General features: G+C 46.0%; 3 protein-coding genes across 3 annotated transcripts; 1 reads left to right on the forward strand and 2 right to left on the reverse strand.

Annotated features, from left to right (window-relative positions):
- Nucleotides 1-680: 680 nt before the first annotated feature.
- On the reverse strand, nucleotides 681-5970 carry LOC112874339 (protein THYLAKOID RHODANESE-LIKE, chloroplastic). Its single transcript, XM_025937618.1, has 8 exons — nucleotides 5222-5970; nucleotides 4310-4412; nucleotides 4154-4219; nucleotides 3940-4014; nucleotides 3759-3833; nucleotides 3557-3637; nucleotides 1084-1320; nucleotides 681-995 (listed from the first exon to the last, which is right to left on the reverse strand). The coding sequence occupies exons 1-8, from the start codon at nucleotides 5827-5829 to the stop codon at nucleotides 948-950; spliced, it is 1293 nt and encodes a 430-aa protein (XP_025793403.1). The 5' UTR covers nucleotides 5830-5970; the 3' UTR covers nucleotides 681-947.
- Nucleotides 5971-8050: 2080 nt separating this feature from the next.
- LOC112875505 lies at nucleotides 8051-9515 on the forward strand. Its single transcript, XM_025939384.1, has 3 exons — nucleotides 8051-8529; nucleotides 8633-8878; nucleotides 8975-9515. The coding sequence occupies exons 1-3, from the start codon at nucleotides 8146-8148 to the stop codon at nucleotides 9260-9262; spliced, it is 918 nt and encodes a 305-aa protein (XP_025795169.1). The 5' UTR covers nucleotides 8051-8145; the 3' UTR covers nucleotides 9263-9515.
- A 4954-nt stretch (nucleotides 9516-14469) lies between these two features.
- Nucleotides 14470-15237, reverse strand: LOC112880107. The gene is made up of 2 exons (XM_025944595.1): nucleotides 15187-15237; nucleotides 14470-15095 (listed from the first exon to the last, which is right to left on the reverse strand). Exon 2 carries the CDS (start codon nucleotides 14994-14996, stop codon nucleotides 14586-14588), a length of 411 nt encoding a protein of 136 aa, XP_025800380.1. The 5' UTR covers nucleotides 14997-15095; nucleotides 15187-15237; the 3' UTR covers nucleotides 14470-14585.
- Between the last annotated feature and the right edge of the window lie 4394 nt (nucleotides 15238-19631).

The following is a 19631-nucleotide window of genomic DNA, read 5'->3' on the forward strand; positions in this document are numbered from 1 at the left end:
ATGGCTTCAGCTCTACCAAAATAGCCACTCCACCGGAGGAGCCGGAGCCGGAGCTGTTTTTGGAGGAGCAAGAATCTTGCCAAACATACCCTTATTTATGCTATGTTCGTTTAATCCAAAATCAAAATTTTCTAATTTTTATCAAATTTATAGAAAAATATATTAAGATCCGTGGTACCAAATAAATTTACTATGAAGCATAGTTGCATGGTGGATTTAACCAAACTATTGATGTTGTAAATGTTGGCGTATTTTTTTTATAAAAATGTCTAAAGTTGGAAATTTTTTATTTAGAACAAACAAAGAGATAGTATATAATTAGTAAGATATTACACTTTTATTTTTATAATTACTATAATAAAGAAGAAGCAAAAACTTTATAACTATCCATCCATTCTAAATTATAATTCACTTTAGATTGATCCTAAGTCAAACTCGACAAGTACAATATTTACAACATCCAATTAGTTTCATTGAATCCGATTCTATCAATATGCGGTAGTGCATTTATTTGGTATTATAGATGTTAATGTATTTTCCTAAAAACATAGCCAACGTTAGAGCAATTGGACTTACGACAAAACTAAAGTGAAATGTAATTTGTAACGAATGCCTTAAATTTGTTGTTTCCCAATCCACGACCAAAATACAAATTTACAGGTCAAACATATCATGATCTGTAGGCTTGAAGTCTCAGTCGCAGCACTAGTAATTTGACATTTACAAGAACCAAGATAAGATACAAAAAGAAAAACAGAGAACATCAATGATCACTTGGAAAAAACAACATCATATATTTACTGCTCCAAAAAAACCTGCCGTAGTAGTCAATAAATACACAGTCAGGATCATAGTACAACATACACCTTTGGTGAGACGGTGGCTCCATATGAACAGCTCAATTTCTTTAATATCCTCTAGACCCGGTTTCTTGTACCCATGCCTAATTAAGGTGCTGAAGGCGAAGGTGAGGATGGCGGCTTGAGATCCGGATACTGCACACGGATGAAAGAATGATGAGCATGGCCTGATGCATCAAGTGCTTTTTTGCAATTGAGAACTGAGTTTCAGATGTATATTTACATTAGGGTAAGGTGACAGAGGTCTGGGTTTGGCAGTAGGTGTGGGCGTTGCAGGAGCTGATTCCTCTGTTGCTGGTGCGGCAGGTGTTGGTGCAGCAGCAGGAGCTGCTTCTGTTGGCGCGAGGGTAGCAGCCTCTGCTGGTGCAGCTGTTGCTGTGGCAGCAGCTGGAGTCGCACTTGCTAGTGCTGGTGTGCTCTTAGTTTCACCAGGTAAAGGTAGTAGAGCCTGCCCGATTTCCTGTAGATGAAAACGAACTTTTCTAAACAACAAACATTGACATTCAAAAAGCTTTATCCATGGAAAACAATGTAGGTTGGCCCAGCTTCAGAATAAAGCTATTTCAAAAACAAATAGTCTGCTAGAATTTCACCAGGAACAGTTCAATTGCTGAAAGAATTTTCCCAGGGATTTTGTATCAATTTCATAGGAAATGGCTGTGTCGTTGTCAGGAGCACTGAGAATTAACAACAGTGCAAAACTGTGTAGAAAATTAAGTCAAGGAAAGATTACAAATGGTAAGGAAAAACATTAAGTGGAATAATGTTGAATGCCATATAACATTTTAGTTGCTCTCAAGTAAAGACCATATGAACACATTATATTTGGCCAGACAATATCTAAAAAAACATATAGATGAGCAAATTATTGAAATTTAAATAGGTTTGTTGGGTTTGTAGGAAAACTTCAAGGTATTGAAAAATTTAAGTGATCATATTTCCTTATTCTTTCTGTGAAAAATCATGTATTTTTCCCTTCAAACGAAGCACCGTGGATTTTCTCTTCAAACAAAGCAGTGAGATATTGTTCAGTGTTTAGTGTTTACGTTCCAGGTAAAACTGCATATGCGGCCACTGAGTTGTTCAGTGTAACCAAGAGACCATGCATTTTAAGTCTACCAACATGCAAGCAAAGTCTCTAACCTAGATAAGAACTTCAAATTAGAAAAACATTAGACCATCAGAGTACATAATCCAGAAAATAAAATAGGAGCTGTCGGTACATACGGACAGGGGTACCTCCTGCTAGGGTGTCCAGACCCTTAGCGCGTCGCTGCCGCCTCACAGGTAAGGGCGCGATGGTGTCCGGCTCCGGCGTGTGCGCCAAGCGCATCGTGGTGGACGCACGCCACCACATGCTCGGCCGCCTATCCTCCGTCATCGCCAAGGAGTGGCTCAAAAACCAGAAGGTCGTGGTGGCCCGCTGCGAGGAGATCTGCCTCTCCGCGGGCCCCGTCTGACAGGAAGTCGTCTGACAGGGTCACCAACTAGATGGGCGCAAGGCTATCTGTGACCTCGTCCTTGTCCTATGGGTGACGGGGCATACGGCCCGGGCCTGACAGCTGGGATCATGGTCTCCGGACCTCCCCCCCCCCCCCCCCCCCCCGTGCTCATATAGGTCCGGCGCCTCCACGTGCCCGTGAGGACAGGGTGCTCGGGTCTGGCCTCTACAGGCCCGGACCCCCCAGGGGGTCCGGCGCCGCAACGTGTGGGGGCCAGACCCCTCTGGTCCTGTCCATCCGGACTAGCCTCGGGGGTCCGGACCTCCCTTTCCCCCGGGAAGGGGTCCGGAGCCGCCACGTGCCGCCTCAAGCTGCCTGGGAGGCGGCTGCAGGGCCAACCCTGCCACGTGCCCGTGGCAGAAGGCCTCCTGTGGAGCGCAAGCCCAACTATCGCATTAAATGCGGGTAGGTGGATTGTGCGTGCCCAAGACAGGGCATGGCATGCTCACTAACACGCTGGGTAGGTATGCTGACACCACGGTAAGCCCGCCTGTTTCCAAGGCGGCGCGTCGCATCACTGTGCACTGTGCACGGGCAAACGGCGTGCAGTCAACTCACGGCGCCGCGCGCGCGTGGGTAACGATGGTCTGGTGCCGGAGAGCCGAGGCGTGCGCTGCTACATTGTGCGCGGAGGCGACGGCGCGACGGGTCAACGCAGCTTCTTCGCCTGTCAGAGGGTTCTAGCCCAACAGTGACAGCAAGTCTTCCACTGTGCGTAACACTGACAGCAGGCACTGTGCCGGTAAGGCGGCACAAGACCATATCCTGGCTGTAGATACGCACATTAACTTCCCGATAGAGAGGACTACAGAGAGGAGATGAAGAGGAAGATCTCCATATTACTCATATCACAGGCTCCAGTTGGCCGGGCCCACCTGTAGACCGGGGGGGGGGGGGGGGGGGCTCAACGAAGTTACAAGCTCTCTCAAGCAATACAACTCAAAAGTGGACGTAGGGTATTACGCTCCGGCGGCCCGAACCACTCTAAATCCTCGTGTCTTTCCCGTGTTCATCTGCCCTTTGATCAAGCGCTCCTAGGTCTCCCCCAAACTCTCCCTAAATTAGGATTAGGCGGGTGCACTCCGCCACCCGGCTGGAGATTTCCTCCGACAGGAGCCAATCTATGGATTGGATGATTCTGAAAAAAATAGTTTAAGTATTTAACAAGAAACAATCAAGAAGATGGCTAGATACCTTTATTTCATCAACAAGATCCTTTGGAGCAACCTTCTTATTAAAGAACTCGTCAATCTGTTTAAGGGTCTTTTGTCGATCCTGTGAGAAGCATAAATATATGTAAGATTTCATCACTGAAAAAAAGATATTCTATCAAAGAATGAAGATCCTGTTCACAGCCCTGAAGCCAATTAATATAAGAAAGGAATAAATTATGCACCTCGGCATACAAGAGTTTGGTTGCCACTAGCTGAACAATAGCGGCTGAACCCAAAAACTGTAGCAACGTCTCAATCTGCAGGATGGTCATACATGATGTGTAAGAAAACAAATGCTTCTTCTGAAGAAAAGAAACATCCAAGTGTTTTGTTTTTGAAGTTGAAACATCCAAGTGTTACTACCTCTGTGTACGCAAGTACTCCCAAACCAGTAGCTGCAGCAAGACCAATTGTCAGAGGTAAACCGTCTGAACCATCCTGTAAATTTAATTAGCAGATTCAGCATTCAATAGTCAAGAAAATAAAAATAACCAAAATCGATGCATTGAAACCTTATAATCCGTACAATCCAGATTTCAAACGAAGAACCCTAAAAATTGTCGAGATGATAACTCACCCCAAATAGCTCGCCCAAGTCGAAACTAAACCCCTTTGCAGGCTGCTTCCAGGGAAGATTACTGCTCTGCAGTGGGACACTAGCAATGGTGACACTTTGTCGAGTGAATAAAAAGGTTATTCGGCAGAAAACATGAGCTACCTAAAGCGTCAATACCTTCCATCCTCGACTTCCCTCTGCACCATCCTTCACAGCGAAAGCAGCTTTGTAGCCATTGGCTGTGACAAGTTCAGCAACTAGTTCGGAGTTCCCATCAAATCTGACTTCCACAAAATTCATGTAAATGTTCAGAAGAAGAAAAATATCATGTATACTGTGGTACTGATGGAAGAATGACAAACCAATAAGTATTTACAAAAACGTGGGCTAATTCTTCTTGAAACAGAAGCGTGGCTGGCTAATAACACCTCGCTGGTCTTTTCAAGGACAAAAATCTAATACTAACTGTGCATGTAACTCACATGATGAGCCTTTAAGTTCAATCCAATAAATCAGTGTGTGCTATCTAGAATACTGCATTAAAGCAGTGGACAAGAACTGTTAGGCTTTCTAGATGTAAGGCATCATTTCAGGTTTTCTCACGTAACTTTGTTCTGCTCTGTTCTATCAGCAAAATCTTAATAATTTTGGCAATCTATTACAGAGTCGCTGTGGTTGACATGGTTCAGAAGCATCAACTACATGCTGTCACGATCCAATTTTCCATAAGCAAAGAGCACGTATCAATCAGACAGAGAGGATTTATTATGGCAACTTTTGATCCCAAAAGGACATGTAATAGATTAAAGTTTCAATTTAATTAAATTTTGAAAATGTGACACACCAAGAATGCCTGTGCTTGCTCAACAAAATTTGTTCTTTAAGTTCCGATTGAAAAACTAATAGAATTGTCCGCAGCGCACTGAGGACTTAACAGTACAGCAATTTGTTGACTTACTCTTTTCTATGAAATGCAGTAAAATTGGGTCCTTAGATTGTGATATGGACTCCTAGCATGGACTAATCAGAAGCAACCACACTGAACAACCAAGCACATTGCAGCCATTAACCAAGATTTGAGGTCCTCACTTGTCAAGGATGACCAACGTAGTGTTCTCCGGGTCCTTGAACCGCAGCGCCAGCTTCTTCAAGAACCCATTCTTGTCCTCCCCGTTGTACGGCACGGCGACCGCCTTCTTCTTGGCCTCCCTGAGGTCCGGCGCGCCGGCCTCCCGCGCGTCCTTGAGCGGCCTGATGTCGACGAGCTGCGCGCCGGGCTCCTCGAGCAGGCGCTGGTACGCGGCCCTCGCGGAGGCGACGGCGTAGGGCTTGGACGCCCCGCCGCCCCCCAGCAGCTGCGCGAGGAGCAGCGGCAGGGCCACGGCGGCGACGCCCGCCGCGACGACGAGCGGGTTCTCGGCGACGAAGTCGGCGAGCCCGTCGAGGCCGAGGTCCGGGAGCTCGAGCGCGAAGCCGCCCCCGTCCGCGCCGGCGTCGGAGTCGTTGGACAGGCGCAGCATCTCCTCGTAGGAGAGCGGCGCGGCGAGCGCGGCGCCCGCGCCGGCGTGGGAGAGGACGAGCGCGCCGGAGAGGCGCGCGAGCCCGCCGCGGAGGCCGCGGGCCCTCGGCGGCTGCCACCGGGGGCGAGCGGGGGGAGTCAGCGGCGTCGGCGCGGCGGAGGAGAGGATGACGGCCATGGCATAACCGGTGGTGGCGGCAGCCTCCTCCGGGCGGGTCGGCGGCGGGGTTTACGAGACGGGTCACTCTCACTCCAGGCGGCGAGGCAGTGGCGCGGTGGAGGGGAAGCCGCGGCACGGGGGGGATGAGGAGGTGGTGACCTGGGGAGCTGCGGCCAGTGGGGGAGCGCCACGTGGATAAAGAGATCAGAGCCGGTGGCGCCGTGGCCCGTGCGAGCGAGAGGCTGGGAATTTTTCGTGGCTGAGATGAGCTCTCGTCCGCCGCTTTTTGGACTAGAGGAGTGCAGTACGCTGTACGCGCGGTGCTCGTACCGGCGGCCTGCCCCGCGCAGTACGTCCCTTCCGGCGACGGTGCTCGCCGGCGGCGCCCGGAAATCTAAACCATAGTTGAGTGGTTTTGTCCAACTACTAACTCCATGCTCAAGCTCAAAACAAGGATGATCTTCATGCATGTATTGATTGAATATAGACATTTTTCAAGTTAATAGTTACTCCACATGGTAGATTGGTAGTACAGTCATTTGGAGCGCCCTTGGTCAATGTTGAAGATATAAATAAGGGTGTATTCGTTTTCTACCCTCTAATCTTTAGACCCGTCACGTCAAAGAGAATCTTGTCATTTAGAAGTATTAAATAAAGTCTAATTACAAAACTTTTTGCACGGATGGGTGCTAATTCGCGAGATAAATTTAATAAGCCTAATTAATCCATAATTTACCACAGTGATGCTACAGTAATCATCCGCTAATCATGGTCTAATATACCTCATTAAATTCGTCTCGCGAATTAGCCCTGGGGTTCTGCAATTAGTTTTGTAATTAGACTTTATTTAATACTTCTAAATGACAAGATTCTTTTTGATGTGACGGCTCCCCTAGGAAACGAACACATCCTAAGAATAAAAATATTCATCTGTGTGGGCTGATTAGTCTTAATAAACTACCAATTTTAAGCACGGGAGATATACATGAGGTAATTAATAATTTCTTAAGATGGACGAGCATTACCTTTCCTTTACAAACAGCTCCTACTATACCACAAATTTTAGTGAGTTCTAATAAACTACTACCAATTTAAGCACATATCCCCTGCTACACCACAAATTTAAGGAGTTCTTAATTATGAACTCCAGATTAGACATGTAAAACCATTAGTTCAAGACCCTCCAACTAGGTCCTATTTTTACCCCTAAACAAGCTCATTTCTGAACCAAACTCACACCTGAACCGCAAGCTAGCACCAGGGGATAAGCATCTAAGGAAACAACACCATGGCAACCAGCAGAGCGGCATCTTTAGCTCTCTGCATTCTCCTCCTCACACTCTGCTCAAGTTCGTCAATTTCTTGGCCCAGCATTGTGCACAATTTGTATGCTCTCACTTTTGCACACTGACCTCAGCTATGTTTCTATCACTCTGTCTGTGCAGGTGCTGCAGAGGCTGGAGGCCTCACTGAGTACCCAGTGGATGCAAGTGCTACACCATACTGTGGCAGAAACTTCATCGCTAGCCAGGGCACCTGCGATGACACGAAGTGTTGGGGCCTCTGCCATGACAAGTATTTTAGGAATCCGAAGGTCATCCATGTGGGCGGCGCTTGCGAAACTCCGACATGTTGTCTGTGTGAGGTAGATTGTGAGTGAAAACAATTAGTCAGCCGTGGTATGCTGATGGTGTGTGTTGACATGATGAACTAATGGTGTGTGTAACTGGAAATAAAATCATGCTTTTTCTAGAGAAGAAGTAAAAGCATGTTTGCTCATGGTTGGTTTTGATTCTTTTTTTATGCTTCTGGTGAGCTTATTGTTTGGATATTTGTCCTTTTTTTAAGATTGTTATGATCTTCGACAAGTGGTTTTTTGGAGGCTAGCCCTTATAACTCCAATGTAGTTTCTAGCAAATACAAGATCCTCTTTGGTTGATAATAAACCCATGGAAACTCTTCTATTTTAACGGCACACAAAAGTTAGGCATTGAAACGCAGCAGCAGGTAGCCAGCAGCAAAGGGGAGGTGGCCACACAGATCGTCGTGTCGTCCTGGTGTACCCTATCTCGAAGACTCTAGTCCAACTCTCATATTTTACTCAGCAAAACAGCCATGCGTGTCTCTTCACCTGGCGCTGCATGCATGCCGCCACGTATCCGCCATGGCCGCCCCCACGAGCCAGCTTAGCACGGCGACCCAGCGACCAAGGCCGCCTTCTCCTTCCTTGTATCCTCGCCGTCCCCGCGGCTCCGCCTACCTACCTACCAATACAATCACCTCGCCTCGAATCCGCTCCATTGCAGTTGCAGCTACCTCAGGGCGCGCGCGGCCATGGTGAAGCTTGCGACGGCGCGCGAGTGCCGCGCGTACAGCCTCGGCGCGGGGTCCGGCACGGCGTCGCGCAACCGGTGGGAGTACATCAACGCCGGGGTGTACGTGTTCGCGGCGGTCCTCCTGGTGGCCGGGTTCCTGGCGCAGCTCCTCCTCGCGCCGTGGGGCGGCCGGGCGGGCCTCGTGGCGGCCGCGATCGGGCTCGCCGCCGTGCTGGCCGTCAACGCGCACGACCTCCTGGCGCACGTCGCCGGCGTCGACTACCGCCTCGGGGTGGCGGCCGGGCTCGACGCGCAGCTCGCGCTCGTCGAGGTCGCCGTCCCCGTCGTGCAGATCGCCGGCACCCTGCTCATGCTCCTCGCCGTCGTCTTCTTCGAGATCCAGGTTCGACCGATTTCGGATCGGATCCTCTCAATCAGGGGGGGTTGAATTGTGTTCATTGCTCAAGGTCTTGTTACGAAGATTTAATTTGCTTGGCATCATGCAGATGGAGAGAGGGTACCGTCACGGGCTGGCGAGGCACGGCCTGAACCTGCTGATCGCCGGGCCGGCGCTCTGGTGCCTGGGCTCCGTGCACAACATCTGCCAGGTGTACGAGCGCGCCAGCGGCCACGTCCAGCTCCTGCAGAAGAGCGTCCAGATCCCGCTCCTGCTGGGGAGCACCCTCTTCCTCGTCGCCGGCATCGTCAACCGCCACGACCGCCGCAGCCGCACCGCCGCCTTCTCGCTACTGGTAATTAGGAATTGGGATGTGAAATGCGGAGATCGCGTGGCAAAACCGCACTCTGAAACGACTCTGCTCTGGGTGTGTGTGTGTGTGTGGATGCAGGGGCGAAGCTGGGCGTGGTTCTGCCTGTCCGGGAGCCTCCTGTTCCTGGCCGGCGGCGTGCTGAACCTGCTCAAGGTGTTCAAGACGCAGCAAATGGGCGGGCGCGGCATGGAGAAGCTGCGCGGCGGCGCGCAGGAGCGGCTGGCCATGGAGAGGGAGGGCAAGGTGCCGCTCATCCTGGAGCACGGCGGCGGACGGAGGGGGGCCCGGGACCCGGGCTCCGTGGCCGTGCCGCCGCCGCCGCCGCACGGGTCCTACAAGGACGCGCTCGTCAGCAGCGCCAGCTAGGAACGAACAGCAAGCAGATGCCAATGGCAACACGCGCCATGGGTGCGTGACGGGAATAAGAAGAGAGGATGCCGGCCGGATGACGATTTTCTGGATTTCGCCATGTAAATTTTCTGGATTTACGACGTCGAACTGTGCTATAACTTCCCAATTGTGATCGATCATCACGGATGGTTGAACGAACAAGCTTTACTACTGCTGTGGATACGTGTTTATGCGAATAATAAAACAGGCATGCGCATCTGACGTGTACCGACAGATTTACCTGAATTTTAGTGAAGTATGTACCCGCTGTTTCTGAATTCCCTTCACCAGACGTGAAGGGAACTTAAACAGTTCATCTAGCTTCTTATGCTTCGATCGTGTTGCATCATCATCAATCTTTTTCCCCTGTTCCCCGTATGTCTGGATGGATGGACGGGACTGGACTGGACTGGCATTTCACTTGGAACTGAGTTTTGAACATTTCAGACTGACGATAACATTTGGAGACCCGCGTGCCACAGAAATATTATTAGAGATATTCACAGAAATATTTTAATGTCCTACCAGGTTCAGATTTATTGGAGTCCGTCCAACCAAAATTTCAAGCCTAACTCAACCCAAAAACTAGTACCATAGATGAGAACTATCATAGTTTATCTATTATGCTGATCCACCATAGTCTCCAATATAACATGAAATATATCAATCTTCCCCATCACATATCAGGTCTAGCTCTTTCATTAGAAGCAACCCATGCGATTTTCCCGAAGATATTTTTCCTAGACCTCAATTCCAACTCTCCAGTCACACACAATCCGTGCAACCTTCCGGAGACGTTCACAAGCTCCACCGTTACCATGTGACCCGAAGATATTCTAGATTTCCCAACTTTTGACTCTAAGACCACTTATTAGAGTGCGCAGCGGAATTTGGCCCAGCCCGTATACACATGAGCTGACGTCCTACCAGACCCAGGTCGGTCCACCAGAGCCCAATCAACCAAGACCTCGAACCTAACTCAACCCAAAAGATTAGTCTGATGGGTGAGACTAAATCTAACATGATATAATAAACTCTACATTACACAATGTTTTGGTTCCTAAACAAGAAGATTACTAGCTTTTATTGATGCAGAGTGGTGTCAGTGCTCATAAATCCCAAAGAAAGGTTTTAAAGTTCATGCAATAACATAAATAACTTGAGTGGTATTAATCCATACAAATCTAGCCATAAAACATCCCAAACCATCATGAGGACCTACCTAGTCCAACCAAAGGACGGTGGAAAAGGAGTCGGTGGGGGTTGGCCGACCCACCACTAGCGCCTCTCGGGCCCAACTTTGGCGGGAAGATCTCCCGCTCCCTCCTCAAGTCGGTTTCCCATGTTTTCATGTATAACTCCGCCGGCAACCGCCTTTGGAGGAGTATAAAAGGAGGAGGAGAGCCCCTCATTCAACACAACAAGATATAAGTGAAGAAGAAGAGATGTAGACGGACTCCACCTTAGGCCTACTTGTAGGATTAGGATACGAAGTATGGGAGGAGAAGTGTGGAGAAGAGCCGGACATGTCGGCCTCTCTTCTCCATTGTACCTCATCGGATATGAAGTATTTGAGTAAGTATCCGAGTTATCTATAGTGGTAAAGTTCTTGGCAAGTTTATTCTTTTGTTACTATTTATTTGCGGGTTCATCATCCGTTCTGGTAGCGAGTGCTCTAGTAGAGGACCCCTGATAAAAACGGATAAACCTTGTACGACGCTACAGTAGTAATCGATAGCATAGACGTGGTGTCTGGGCTTTAGATTACCTTTACTTGTTGCGAGTCCCCCACGGTGTTGCAGGGTAGGCAACAGGTGGTGACAGCCATGTCTGTCCTTTGAAATCCCTCATGTTCGGGGTCGGAGTAGGGCTAATGGCCGGAGGTCCCTGACAGATCAAGATCAAACTGGTGCCTGAAGTAAACGAGTAATAGCTGAGTTTATCCTTCCTGGATCTTTTACCCTTAGACAAACCACACAACCCAGGCCATTCTATCTCTTGTTCTTTAGGGTAATCTAGTTAGAAAACCGTTACACCTCCATTTCCCGAGAAAATACGATACCTAGAATACTCTCTGGGTGAAGTGCTACAGCGGTATATCCGTATGTTTGCGGATATATTCATCCGTTAAGAAATACCAACAGTCCTTCTTCGCGATGCGGAAGTCTAGCGCGGTCCGAGGAGGTGAGCTCCCCCGCCTCAGTCGAGATCATGTTCCACCCTTCCACTACGAAGCCGGCAACGTCTACGAGTGGTGCTGGACCTACCATCTCATGAAGCGAGCGGCTGCAGCGTTGCAGACACCCATCTTGCGCTACCAAGCCCAGGCAAGATGAGGTCGAGGGTGGCTCCCAGCACTCTGGCATGCACCGCATCCCATACCACCTCGTATTCTCCAGTGCGCGGTGGAGGTGTCGTTGGAGGCTCCCCTAGCCAGATTAGGTGAAGCCACGGCGGGAGCTCCTCCAACACCGTCAGTGACTCCGAAGGGACTTCTTCCAACTCCTTATCGACCAAGTCATCCCTACTCACCCCGGTAGTACGCTCTCCTTCCCCAATCTAGTTGTAATCCCCCAAAATAGGTCTACCTGCTTGTTTTCCTTGGTAGAATTGTAGGAGTACACGCTAGGTTTGGTAGTTTTGTTGATTAGATGTGCTTGATGTCATTTGTAGACGGCATCTATGAGCAGATCCCTAAGGCTTTGAGGATTTAGAGTGGGGAGGGCTTGCCACAAGGTCTTTGCTTAGGTGCCGCCATGGTAAACACCCAAGGCGCTTGTATGCCTGGGAAGGTAGGCAAACTAGTAGGAGGTTCTTGGGGTGCCCATTGAAGGTAAGTTATGTCATTCTGTTCTATTCAAATTATAAAATTTTGTGGTGCTAGTGTTTACAGTTTTGTGCTATTGTGTGTAGGAGAAATCAAAGAGGTGCAGGTTCCTTCAGTGGGTTAAAGATGAATGGCCACCAAGAGTGCAACAGGTATTGCGCACCTTGTGGGATATGGTTGATCAGTTCATGGAGAAGGCAAACAGGATTGGAGTGGATTTGATGGTAGAAAAAGCAATGGGGCATGGTTTGGAGGAGGAAAAAGAGGAGCATTTGGAAGAAAATGAGGGACTGCTTAGGGAAAAGCAGGCATTGTTCTATGAGAAGGAAGCCCTCAAGCAGTTGAATGAGTCCCTAGAGGAGGAGAAGGATGCTCTTTAGGGAGAGAAGGAAGCTCTAGAGCAAGAGAATGAGGTTCTAAAGTAGAACAATGATGCTCAGAACATTAGATGGAGGTTTGCCTAGAGATGCAACTTAGCTCTGAAACAAGCAACCAGGAAGGCACTTGGAGAGAAGCAGAGGATCTGGAAGGTTGTGCTGGCATTGCTTGGTGTGCTTGTTGTCCTGCTTGTGGTTCTACTCAAGATGAAGTAATTGTTAAAGTAGTTGCTGCTGCACTTTTGTGGATCATGCGGCTAAGGAGGTAAGTCTGATTTTGCACTTGTGGATGCACTTGGTAGTTAGGGTAGTATGACTGATAACAACATCTTTTGTAAATGTAAATGCTGTCTGCAATGGTTGTGTGGAGGTGATGTCCATTGTTGTGATTTTGTAATGAGGAGTTGGCAATGCCCTCCTGGAACTAGTGTGATGAACTAGCCCTGTGTAAATATACCTAGTGGTGGTACGAACTTGTGTTTTGAAGTGATGCCTTGAATGCAACGTTGTGGTGCAGCTTGATCTTATGTTGTTGTGGTGTTGCTTATGGTTGTTTTGTTTTTTGTTTGCTGTTGAATTGATTCAACTGACTAGTGCACAAATAAATAAGATTGAGTATTGCTTTCAAATGCTGAACATAACCGAATTTGACTGAAAAGTACTATATTGTTCTCAGTCATAAACCACATACAACCTCACAGGTTCTTGAGGAAAACCTATAACAGAACAAGCAAAAGAATAGTTGATCTAGTGATTATCGATTTTCTGCCCTTTTTTACTACTTTGCTAGCAGTCTTGGTTGCATCTTCACTAGGTCTTCTAAATGTACTTGTGCTTGCAACAGCTCTCTTGTACAAGAACGCTTGGTATGCCACAATTGCATCTTCTTGACTTTGATACTCCATGTACGAGGAGTGGTTGTACCCTGTCACTTGTGTCGGTGTTTTACCGCCAAGCCCACCGAGGGATACCCCGAGGTGGTAGGTTGTAGGTGAGGTGTCGTCGAGATTAGAAACTTAAAGATGCAAGGAATATAAAGATTTAGACAGGTTTGGATTGCAAGCTTCGTAATACCCTACATCCTGTGTAGTGGTTTGTATTGCCTTAGATGTGGATTGGTTTGAAGGTCTCTGCCCGCCATTATATAGTTTGGGGGGACAAGGTTACAAATATCCTAGCCAGATACGACTTAGGAATCCTACCCAAATACCACTCGGGTAGTTTCCTTATGTTCCAACTAGTCCTACTCGTGTCCGAGTAGCTTACAACAGATATAACATGCTCCATTCCTTATTTCAGAATATTCTATACCATATGCGCAGTCCCGTGGCCCCGAGTCTGATAACTTGTTCTTGACAAGAGGACCAATCTTCAAAATCACCAGTTATTCTCCCACAGAACACCACATACCATGCCATTTACCCTAATAATTGAATCATACATCATACAGTGAGACAATTTATCAACCATAGAAACATAAGTATAAAGTTCAAAAATAGTAAGCCAGCAAATTCAGTCTGTATTCATCAAGAGCATACAACAATGTTTCATGTATGCTTTAACCTGGAGCATACACCAATGTTTATGTATGCATCATGGATCCCAAACATACCGAATGTTTCAGTATGCAACCATGCATGCATCACCTATGTTACATCCTCCGTCCCAGTATATAAGGTGTAACCACCTCTGATTCAAAGACCAAAGAACGTATTTAACTCTCTCTATCAACACTAGCATTACTGCATCGATGTACGTGCATATAGAGAGAGCGTGCCTTATATCATGGAACTTGAGTATAAAGTGGTTACTCCTCATATATTAGGATGGAGGGAGTACTTTACAACCATTCTATTCATCTAACACAAAGACAAACTACTCTCATGCACAGCTAAGTTAATGTTAATTGTAACTGGTCAAAAAAATATCAGGTGGAATCTTCTGTGCAGTGTCAACTCATGTCAACCAAAAATGCTCTTTATCCACTATCACTTCATGCATAGAAGTTGGTGTTGGACAGATGGTCCCTCAGAGGTGGAATCTTCTACGCGGTGTCAACTCATGTCAACCAAAGAGGCTCTCATCCACTGTCACTTCATGCATAGAAGTTGGTGTTGGACAGATGGTCCCTCAGCCAAAAATCCTTATCAACCTCATCCATCTCCATGAAACCCTCTGCAATTCCTTTGTTCTTCATCAGGTAGCTGAGACAGCGCATCAGGTCTTCCTTGTTGAAGTTGGGGTAGTCCATCACAACCCTGTAAATTCTAAAAGTCTCCTCTCTCATAGCATTGGCAAACCCATCAACAGACTTGATCAGACCCTCAAATAGTGACCCTTCTTCCTTATTCAGTCCTCTCTTCCTCTTGCAACCAGATGATAACTGGGCATTAGACTTGCACTCGTTGTCAGCTAGTGGGGAGGGCAGGGTGGATTTGGGGGCATCAGCATCTAAGTCAATTGCTTCCTGCTCTTGTGGTTCACCCAATGGTTTGTTGGAGCCCATTGCATACCTGCCTATAGCAACCCCACTTCCAAAAATGTTCTACATCTCAACATAGTTGGCCAAAGGAGTGTTGAGGTACTCTGCATCCTTTGGGTGGTCCTAAAATTGGCACGAGTCATGCATTAGTATATCAGCAAACAAAACAAAGATCATGAAATAAGTAAAAGAAGTAATGCATTTACAACCTCACCTTGACATTCCCATTGTAGTGCTCATCATCCAGCCAGATGATAAACAACCCCTCATTCCATAGAGCACCACTTAGTTCCCTCAGCCTGCAAATCTTCACCCACTTGGCATAGTTCCCTCAGCCTGCAAATCTTCACCCACTTGGCACACCACTTCGTAAGATGGTTGTTCACCTGAGTGCTAGCTACTTCCACATGGGCAAACTCAGATAAGTCCTTGGAAACCTGGTTGAGGTTAACCTCTTTGAATCCCTTGTAAATTTTGAGCCCTTCTCTCACTAAGTCAGAAAAGTGGTAAAGGATGAACCTAGACATGACATTTGTCCAAGGTCAGCCTTGCAGGGTGACCATTCCCCTGAGCAGCATTGCCATCACCCATAGGCACAACCTCAATAGGTTCAGCTTGTGGTGCATTCACCAACTCACTCAAGTCAACCACACTAGCCATTCTCATAATTGTAAATCAATAATGCAGCCACAGAAAATGTGTATCAAAGCAATACAAGATAGAAAATGTGAACACTTATCAACCATCCACAGATAAAACAAACCAAGAAGGTACATATAAGAACCACTTCAAATAGTCTTAAGTGATAAAATAAAAAGTCTCAGTGAATAACATCCGATTCATTACATCATAGAAGTTTCAGAAAGCAGACAACACCACTAATTTGTTAAGAACTACTTAACCCAACTGGAAGAAGGGAGAATTACACAACAATACATCGATTCCTCATTCCTACCCTATTGGCCCACATATGTTCAGTACAAATGTCCCTTTTAGTAGCCCAAGAACCATTGTTCATCAGGACATCATTGGGTATGGTTTCATCTGAAGGATTAGGTTGCCTCTCAATCTCAGGAGGGACATGCTCATCTAAGCCATGCCTTAAGATCTAGTTCTGCAGGATACAACAGGCAAGAACTAGCTTTACTTGTGTTGAGTAAAGATAAAAAGGCTTGTTGTACAGTATCTTGAATCTATTCTCAGAGCTCCAAAAGCTCTCTCCACTGTTACCCTAAGTGAAGAGTTCATTCCTAAGGTTGAACAACTCTCTTGGGTTTTGTGAACTCCTAGTGCCATACTCCCTTAGATGATACCTAGTTTCTCTATACGGTGGAAGAAATCCAGGCTTGTGCAGCATAGCTTGCATCTACTAGGTAGTATTTACCTAGTAAAATAGACAAAACTATAGGTCGGATTATAACTATAGGTTGCTAATGTACTATACTCTAGTTCTGTCATTGTCTATTATCTTGTGGAACTTTTAGTCCATCTGGCCTTTGCAAAGCATCAACTAGAATAAGTGCATCATGAGCTGATCTCTCGCAATCAGCAATCATATATATGAACCTTAGGTCCAAGTCTACTGCAGCTAGAACATTCAGGTTGTGGTGTGCTTCCTCCCAAGAAAGGATGTCTATCTTTAGTTGAAACTCTTGGTAGCACATGTGTGCCATCAATTGCACCAACAAAGTCCTACAATAGTGTAGAGATGGGCATATTAATATCAATATAAGTAGTGGGTGCTTGTGTTATGTATTCGCCTTGAAGTAAGGACTCCACCTGCGACTATTCTGAATTTTAGTTGGTACTATAGTGGTTGGTGGCTGAATAAGCTCATTTATGAGTTCACCAACAGCATAGAGAACCTCCTCTAAGTGCCTACTAACTGTTTCTGTGGATCTCTTAAATGTAAGGTTGATGCATGTGAACCTTTGGTTGTGACCCACAACATGAAGAAATATGGCTACTTGTTTCTTCAATAGTGCAGTGTATCGTGTCAGTAAGCAACACCCTATTATAGGACAGATCACAAAGATAGTAGAAATGAGCCCTTTTCATCCTAAGAAGGTGAACACACTGAGTGTCATTGGAGTTATACATGTAGCTAAGGTTATTTTGACACTATTCCTCTTTGGCAGACATGGGGCCATAGGTGACAGAGGATCTAGAATTGTACAGACGCCTAAACCTCACAAAGAACCAAGCACTCAACACAACAACCAAAGTTGTATCCATACGGATGATCTGTCGACGCATGCCACCAGGGTCCATGTCTAAAAGATAGTTTAGTAACACAAAATTAGGCAAAGCAACCAAACAATAGTGATGCTGATACAGCAAACTAAAATATCTAGTTGTAAATACCAATAGCCACGACTGTGTTTTCAGCAGGTACACCCAGTATCCTAAAGAGTATATTATGCCAAAAAAAGATAGATCTACAAGATCATCACACTGTCCGAGCCACAATTTGTTTACCAAAGAAACAAATCTAAGACGTACACATGTAGATCTGATGAAATGGATAACAAATAGCATGGACAAGAATGGAAAGAACAACAAAAGATGGGGAGAGGTACTGAAAGAGGTGCCGAACCTTCATGTGCTGAAGCAGGGCCTCACCAGATGAACGAAGCTGACGAACAGACTCCAACCCTAGCAATGAACAAGAACGTGATTAGCAGAGAAGGAGAAGAAGAACAAGAAGAGGGAGCGGAGGATGAAGGAGAACAGGATGCGATAGAAAGATGAAGCAACGACGATTTAGTAGAGTAAGCTATAAATTATGCCTAACCTTTATAATATAGAGGCTGCTAATTATATGGACCTAATGGAAATAAAGTAGATGAGCCCGGGCCGTGGCTTGTCCTACAAGTGGGTTGGGAACTGAACTCTGTCCACGTCCATCCATTCTCACGAGGGGAATAAATATAACCCACCCCACTCCAAACCTCCACCATCAGATGCCAAACCACCCCAAACTTTTCAGTGCATAATGTAATAAACAATTGGCCAAACTACAGTTACAAACCAGGAAGAAACCATTTCTCGAACTGTTGTGTCTATGTACAGTAACTAGGATGCTCTGCTAACGCCGCACCCACAGTGACAGCGTGTATGGCCTGTCTTATCAGCGAGCAAGGTATAAAGAAGGTGCCTTGCAGCTGTATTACAACATCACTTCAAACCCAAAAATATTGCTAAGTCAATATACGGCATGCAGGCTTAAAATAATGAGCTGGTAAGGCTACACAAAGATCTGCCGATTAAGTTAGGAGTTATATGTCTGCAAAGCAGATACATGGACACAAAATGTAGTACAAAAAATGAAACGATAGCATCTCTTGTAGGCAGCAAGAGATTTTAACATATTATAGAGATTTTAACATATTCTTGCATAGTGAAAATGACAATGGAAACCAAATTTGGCAAGTCATGTAAAGCGGTTGGAAGTGCCTTGAGCGCTCTTCTCACTTGAATACAATGGAAGCACTTGCACTCTTATTAGCTCTTTGACAAAATCACCAAAGAACAGGAAGTTAACTCTGTCTTCCATGTGCATGAGTTATCAGCAAAAAGGAAAGGATACTAAGATAATCAGAAGATAATTCTGCTTAGTTTAGTTGGGCAGAATTGCGGATTCCATTTTCCTCATTGAATATCCAACTAACCAAACTGAACCGGAACTTACACGAGGACCAGAACTTCACAAGAGTGCGGGACCTTGGCTGGGATCTTGATCTCCAAATGATATACTTGTACCTGATGCATTGAACAATATTATTCAGTGACTTAGTACTACTACTGCAACATATCGGAAACAAAAAAATACAATTAAATTTTCATCTAGAATGAGTGTGTTGGGTTGTACCTGATGGAATGACCAATATAGAAGTATTGGTTAACTGATCTTCACAAAGAACTTGACCTGCAATGCAAATGTTAGTATTGCTTTTACTTGAAAAAAATAGACAAAATAAAATAAGAAACTTATGCCAATAATTGTTATACCTTCCTTGTCTTCTTTTTTCTCGAACAACCAATCTATCCCGCATACAAGGGCTTCTAACATTTCAGGAGTTAGTGAACTTTTGGACTCCCCATGAATTCTACCTCCAAGACTAAAGGCTGATTCGGAAGACACGGTACTAAGAGGAATTGCAAGAAAATCACGTGCCATGGTTGACAAGATGGGGAACTTCTCAACATGAATCCTCCACCAACCTAAGATGTCAAAATTTTCAATTTCCTCAACACAATCTTTTCCAAAGTACATGTCGATTTCAGATTTTGGTGCACGAGTCTTTATCCTACTTGACTTGAAATTTGTGAACTCTTGACCTAGTTGTCTTTTTGCAAGCACCAGTGAAACCATGGTGTTGTTGGCCTCACTTGAATATGCCATAGAGTACGCACCGGCTCTCCTCGCACGTTGCTCATACTCTACGAAATATTTCTTCATCTAATTTAGAGCAGCATTGACACGTGTATGAATCTGATCCATATTCGTACAAACCTTCTGATAGAAGAATTCCACATATTTTCCTTTTCCCCTCGGATCTAATAATGTGGCAATAACTATACCAAGGTTTAGATCATAGTCCTTTTTCTTTTTGCGAGCATTGGGCTGATTAGAATCATCAACACCCGAGCCCAAAC

The sequence above is a fragment of the Panicum hallii genome, chromosome 1 (assembly GCF_002211085.1).
Source record: "Panicum hallii strain FIL2 chromosome 1, PHallii_v3.1, whole genome shotgun sequence".
NCBI lineage: Eukaryota > Viridiplantae > Streptophyta > Magnoliopsida > Poales > Poaceae > Panicum > Panicum hallii.

Coding starts and splice junctions, on each gene's coding strand:
- LOC112874339 (XM_025937618.1), bottom strand. CDS start 5,829: ATGGCCGTCATCCTCTCCTCCGCCGCGCCGACGCCGCTGACTCCCCCC. Junction 4,220..4,309: donor AGGGAAGTCGAGGATGGAAG/GTATTGACGCTT, acceptor GTCCCACTGCAG/AGCAGTAATCTTCCCTGGAA. Junction 3,638..3,758: donor CCAAACTCTTGTATGCCGAG/GTGCATAATTTA, acceptor TGCTTCTCACAG/GATCGACAAAAGACCCTTAA.
- LOC112875505 (XM_025939384.1), top strand. CDS start 8,146: ATGGTGAAGCTTGCGACGGCGCGCGAGTGCCGCGCGTACAGCCTCGGC. Junction 8,530..8,632: donor TCGTCTTCTTCGAGATCCAG/GTTCGACCGATT, acceptor GGCATCATGCAG/ATGGAGAGAGGGTACCGTCA. Junction 8,879..8,974: donor CCGCCGCCTTCTCGCTACTG/GTAATTAGGAAT, acceptor GTGTGGATGCAG/GGGCGAAGCTGGGCGTGGTT.
- LOC112880107 (XM_025944595.1), bottom strand. CDS start 14,996: ATGGGCTCCAACAAACCATTGGGTGAACCACAAGAGCAGGAAGCAATT.